Source organism: Eimeria acervulina, genomic scaffold (assembly GCF_000499425.1).
Source record: "Eimeria acervulina Houghton genomic scaffold, Eah_scaff123, whole genome shotgun sequence".
Taxonomy (NCBI): domain Eukaryota; phylum Apicomplexa; class Conoidasida; order Eucoccidiorida; family Eimeriidae; genus Eimeria; species Eimeria acervulina.
The window spans coordinates 8,369-14,220 of NW_013549345.1; the positions used below are offsets into that span (position 1 = coordinate 8,369).

Here is a 5,852-nt window from a genome sequence, read left to right on the forward strand (position 1 = left end):
CAGCTGCAGCAGGAGCTGCAGCAGGAGCTGCAGCAGAAGATGCGACAGCAGCTGCGGTAGCAGCTGCGGTATCAGCCGCTGCAGGAGCTGAAGCAGGCGTTGTGGCAGCTATGGCAGTAGTCGCAGCAGCAGCTGCAGCAGGAGATGCAGCAGGAACAGCGGCAGCAGCAGGAGCTGCAGCTGGAGTAGGAGCAGCAGCAGCAGGGGCAAGGCAAGGAGCAGCAGTAACTGCTGCTGCAGCAACAGCAGCAGCAGTAGCTAAGAAAGCGAGAAGAAACGAATTAGAGTGTCTCTACACCTGAAGATGCGCCGACAGACCACTGGTCTGCCTGCCGCTGCTGCTGCTTCTGCTGCTGCATGCATGCATCTTCATTCAGCAGCAGTTGTTTTGTTTTGTGATGAATTATGTCCTTCTGCTGCACCTGTAAATACAGTTTGCTTCCGATTAAAAACAAAAACTTTTTTATGTTTATATCCGCATGCATGCAGCCTCCTCTCACGCAAGTGGTTGTTTGTATAAACATAATAAATATATTTAACTGTAATAAAACATAAATTGCACAATCTATATCTTATTACCTTTAGATATAGCTTGTACAGTATATATATAATACACAACAAATATAGATATATACGATATATATATATATATATTGTATATATTATATACATACGTTATTTTTATTATCAATAAGTAGAATTGACACGATATATACATATACATATACGTATAATTATATAATATATATAGGTAGGTAGATATAAATATACAGATATATATGGAGGTAGAATAAACATTTTTTTAATTTAGAGATGAAAGAAACATAATAGATGCTGTTTAAAGAGGGACAGTAGACAACAGAGAGAGGAGACAGCTTATGCAGCAGTTTCTGTTTAAACAAACAGAAGAGACAGCACTCTTTGCGAGCTAAACACCTCCCATTATGCATGCACAAGGAGACACAAGGGGCTTCCTTTTGCTGCTGCAGACGCATGCATTGAAGCAGCAGCAGCAGCAGCAGCAGCAGCAGCAGCAGCAGCAGCAGCAGCAGCAGCAGAGGGATGCTTCATCGATACCAATAAAAAAGAGATGCAGAAACCAAAAACAGAGGATCTAGGACGTTTAAGGTTTAGGGTTTAGGGTTTGGTTAGGGGTTAATTTCTAATGTTATGCAGAGCAGCTAGCAGAATTCAGGATTTAGGGTTTAGGGTTTAGGGTTTAGGAAGCAGTAAGTATATCCATTGAAAGGGGTCTATTACGAATTGTTGTATTGCAGGTGATTTGTTCAATGAATTAACATTTCAACAAAAGTTTTCTCTAATTTTCTTCTTTATATGAATATTTTATTGTTTTATTTCTGCAATGCGGTGTATGTACAGCCGGTAGGGCCGCTGGCTGGCTGAGATGGTCTGTGTATGGTTGTAGTATTTGTTTGATTTGATTTGTGTGTAATATAGGGAGTATTTCGCGTGTAAAAGTACTTATTTGGTGTATTTTTGTCTATTTCATTCGATTCTGAAGTCAAAAACACCTTTTTTATTCTCTTTTCCCTTTATTTCGCCGGTTTTCTCATTCTGCTCGCAGCCATGGGGGAGCAGCAGCAGAACCCAGTGGTCTTAAAGGCTGTCTTCTTTGGCGACGACTCAACAGGTAATTAAAAGTAAATTTAAGGATAAAATAAGTAATAATAAAATGAATTTAATTGTGAAATAAGTCAATTTATTCATTTGCAGCTACACGCATGCAGAAGCACAGACACCCCAGTCAAGCGTTCAGAAATAAAGCAGAAAAAAATAGAAAGCAGAACGAAACAGAAGAGGAAAACAAAACAAACAACAGATATCCAGACAAACCAACAAAAGAAGAAACAATTTAACGAAACAAATCTCATCAGCAAGCGCTGGGCAAAAGCAGTAAAATTGTTTGCATATTCGGGTGTACGTGCAGCTTCGAAGTGGTGGCTGTCTCTGCTGCAGCAGAGCCCTGGAATTGATTTGTTATATATCTGGACAAAGAAGAAAGAGACAGCAGAGTTGCTGCTGCTCTCCTCAGACGTTTCAGGTGTACGCACACCTCAAATCGTGTGGGGAGATGAACAGACAGCACACGGGAGAAAAAACTTAAAAACACTTATTCAGTCTCCTGATGCTGGCTGCTTCATTATTGCTCTCCCTTCCGAACAACATGTACGTCCTGCTGCTGCCGCTCCTGCTGCTGCTGCTGCTGCTGCTGCTGCTCGTTTTGCTGCTGCTGCACGTGTGCATTCTTCGCCCTCTGTATGCATTCATATATATATATATATATATACATATATCTCTTTGCATATATATATATGCGTGTGTACATATCTATATATATATATATTTTCTCCATTGGTCTCTATCCATATATTATTTTTTCTGTATTTGTTTGTTTATTTACTGTCTCTTCTGTTCTGTAGGCGGATATACTGGAGACAGTTTTTTCTTTTGCAGAAGGAAGAAGAAAACATATCTTTTCTTGCACTCCACCAACCCTTCATCCTATGCGCATGCAGCAGCTGCTGCAGCTGCAGCAGCAGGAGCAGCAGCTGCTGCCGCAGCAGCAGAAGCAGCAGCTGAAGCAGCAATTGAAGCAGCAGCAACAGCAGCGGCAGCAGAAGCAGCACCAACCGCACCACCCCCAGCAGCAGCACCCGCAAGAGCAACAGCAGCAGCAGCAGCAGCAAATAGGGGTTTGGTCTGTGTGCAGCTCATTCGTACATGAAGTCTCCTGCAGCAAAACAAAAGCTATACTTCTTGACTTAGGGCCTCTGGTGTCTGCGCAGATTTGCTGCTCATCTTTTATGCAAAACCAAGCAGTAGTAGAGTGCTGCAGTGTCTCTAGTCAACTTAAACAACAAACATTCACAGGTCCTCTAAACCCTAAACCCTTTAAACCCTAAACCCTTGCGCAAGAAACCCTAAACCCTCAAGCAATAGCCCCTAAACCCTTAATTATCAAACAACAAACATTCATAGGTCCTCTTAACCCTAAACCCTATAAACCCTAATCCATTTACCCTATACCCTAAACCCTTGCACAAGAAACCCTAAACCCTAAACCCTCAAGCAGTAATCCCTAAAGCCTTAATACACACGCACACAAACCCTAAACCCTCACAGAATAAACACTCACATGTCCGATAAACCCTAAACCCTAAACCGTCAAAGCTAAGACCCTAAACCTTAAACCCTTGACGCAGAAGCCATAATGTGTGAATAAACCCTAAACCCTGAAGACAAGGAAAACCTCAAACCCTAAACCCTCAGTCTAAACCCTGCGTAGACAGAACCAAACCCCCTCGTTCTAAGCCCTAAAGAGGGGGAAGACCCCATACAAAACCCTAAACCCTAAACCCTAATTTTGTGGTTTGCTGCAGAGTTGATGCGCGGCAGCTGCTGCAGCATTCTTGCATTATTGAGAGAGTTGTTTGGGGATATCTCTTCTTTGTCTGGTGTATGTTCACTGGACTCAGGTATATTTGCATGCATTTTTACATCTTTTTGAGGGTTTAACATGTACATATATATATATATATATATACGTTTTCATATATAGCTGTGTTTATATTTCTCATATGTACATTTTTTCATGCATACAAGTGCATGCATACATGCATAAATATATATATATATATATATATATATACATATATATGCATACATATAAAGCGTATCTTAATTTATAAGTAAATATATATATATATATATGTATATATATAATTGTATATATATATGCATACATATAAAGCGCATCTTTATTTATAACTAAAATGTATATATATGTGTATATATATATATAATTGTATATATATATATATATGCTTGTGTCTCTGTTTGTGCAGCAACTCTGGCAGGCCGTTTGCACTTTGAGAAGGGCCCCTGCGTCTCTTTGCAGCTCGATTTGCATTCTCCTGTCTCTAGCTTTGAATTTACAGTGTGGGGGATAAAGGGACATGCCAAGGTGTGCATACACCCCAAACCTAAACCCTAAACCCTAAACCCTAGTCAGAGGCAACGAACAGTTCTACTAGATTGTTGTTGATGCGCGGCACTGTCATGTCGTTTGTAATCAATGTTTGTTTTTGCTGCTGCTGTTGCCCTTACTACTACTACTGTTGCTGCTGCTGCTATTGCTGCTGCTCCTCCTGCTGTTGCCGCTGCTGCTGTCTTGAGAGGGTAGGAGCTGCTTACATTAATTGTTCCCCTTGCAGCAGCTGCATGCATCGCAAGCCAGTCGAAATGCATTTGCTGTTGCTGCTGTTACTGCTGCTGCTGTTGCTGCTGCTGCTGCAGCTGCAGTGGGACCCCGAGAGGAAGGCCTTCGAGGTGCAGCGGTTTCTGCAGCATTATGAACACCCAACTCTGCATCCTGTCACAGGTCCTACTTGGGCTCTGAAGGTGAGCATGAGCTGCCTATACACCCCAAATAACGCAGGCATTCCCTTTACACCACACCCAGCGTAGCTGCGTATACACCGCAATTGGTGCAGGCACTGCAATGCGTGTAACCGCAGCTGCCTATACAGCGCATATGACACAGGCACTGCCTGTACACCGCAACTACCTATACACCCCACATTCACCGCAGCCGCCTTTACTGCACTTTAGAAAATCTTTTACGCACTCCCTGAACTGTCAGCCAGACAGCAGCAAATCAAGTTTTCAGGCTAAAGCAGCAGCAGCATCAGCAGCAGCATCATCTACAGCAGCAGCAGCATCTGCAGGAGCAGCATCATCTACAACAGCAGCAGCATCTGCAGCAGCGAACCGGTGATAAGTTCATTTGCTTTTTGTGTTTTGCATTGAGAGTGCTGCAGGATTGGGCTCGCGCGGTGGTTGGGGCTGAGCCGGAAGAGGCTTCATCTTTGCTTGCATGCAGCGCGAGTAGATTTTTGGTGAATCTATCTGTGACGCTTTCTTTCCTCCAGAGCGGAGGAGCTACTGTGGATCTAAAGTGAGACTTTCAGCAGCAGCAGCAGTAGCAGCAGCAGCAGCATATGCAGTAGCATCAGCAGCATACGCAGCTGCAGCAGCAGTTAATCTGCTGCTGCTTGCGGACGCGCTGTTTTAAGGGAGAAAGCAGCATATAGTGTGAGGGAAAAGTGCCGGAAAGAGCGGCTCTGGCCTTCATTTAGGGTTTAGGGTTTAGGGTTTGGGGGTTCGATGTTTGCAGGGTGTGCAACGAAGAATGGCAAGAACACACGCAGCAGATTTCAATACCTCCGGCCAGCATTGCGGTGTAGAGGCAGCTCAGCTGAGCTGGCGAGGGTTTAGGGTTTAGCGGCGGTTGGGGTGTCTAAGCAGTTCAGGTGTAGCTGCAGCTCCAGGATACACGCCGAGCAGGAAACAATCTCTTTTTTATTTATATTCCCTCCACAAACCTCTTGGCAGCTCTTATTGCAATCCTTTTAATGAGCAGCAGCCAGAAAAGAAGAAACTTCAGGGTACAGAAAACAGCGAGAAATCGGGGGTTTAGGGTTTAGGGTTTAGTGTGCGCGTGTTTGCTACGAAGAACTCTGCCTTAGTCCGAGGAGTTCGGGTTTAGGAGCGAAGCAACTCGTTGGGAGCCTGCTGACCCCAGGGGTTTGTTAGGGTTTAGGGTTTAGGGCTTAAGGTTAATATTTGCCTGCTGGAGTCGAGGAAAGCCAGAGCTATTGCCCTTTAGGATTTAGGGTTCAGCATTAATGGTAGCTGCCTCTCTTTCTTCTGCAATAGAAAGTGGCAGAGCCCAGGTAAAACCAATAGAAACAGCGGCAGCAGCAGCTGCTGCTGCTGATACTGCTGCTGGTGCTGCAACAGCAAAAGCTGAAGCAGCTACAGCAGCAACA

At 43.9% G+C, this 5,852-nt stretch overlaps 1 protein-coding gene across 1 annotated transcript; it reads left to right on the plus strand.

Moving 5' to 3' along the window:
• Positions 1-4,522: 4,522 nt before the first annotated feature.
• EAH_00018710 (hypothetical protein) lies at positions 4,523-5,267 on the plus strand (the record flags this gene model as incomplete). Its single annotated transcript, XM_013393746.1, has 3 exons — positions 4,523-4,573; positions 4,842-4,978; positions 5,198-5,267. The coding sequence occupies 3 exons, from the start codon at positions 4,523-4,525 to the stop codon at positions 5,265-5,267; spliced, it is 258 nt and encodes an 85-aa protein (XP_013249200.1).
• Between the last annotated feature and the right edge of the window lie 585 nt (positions 5,268-5,852).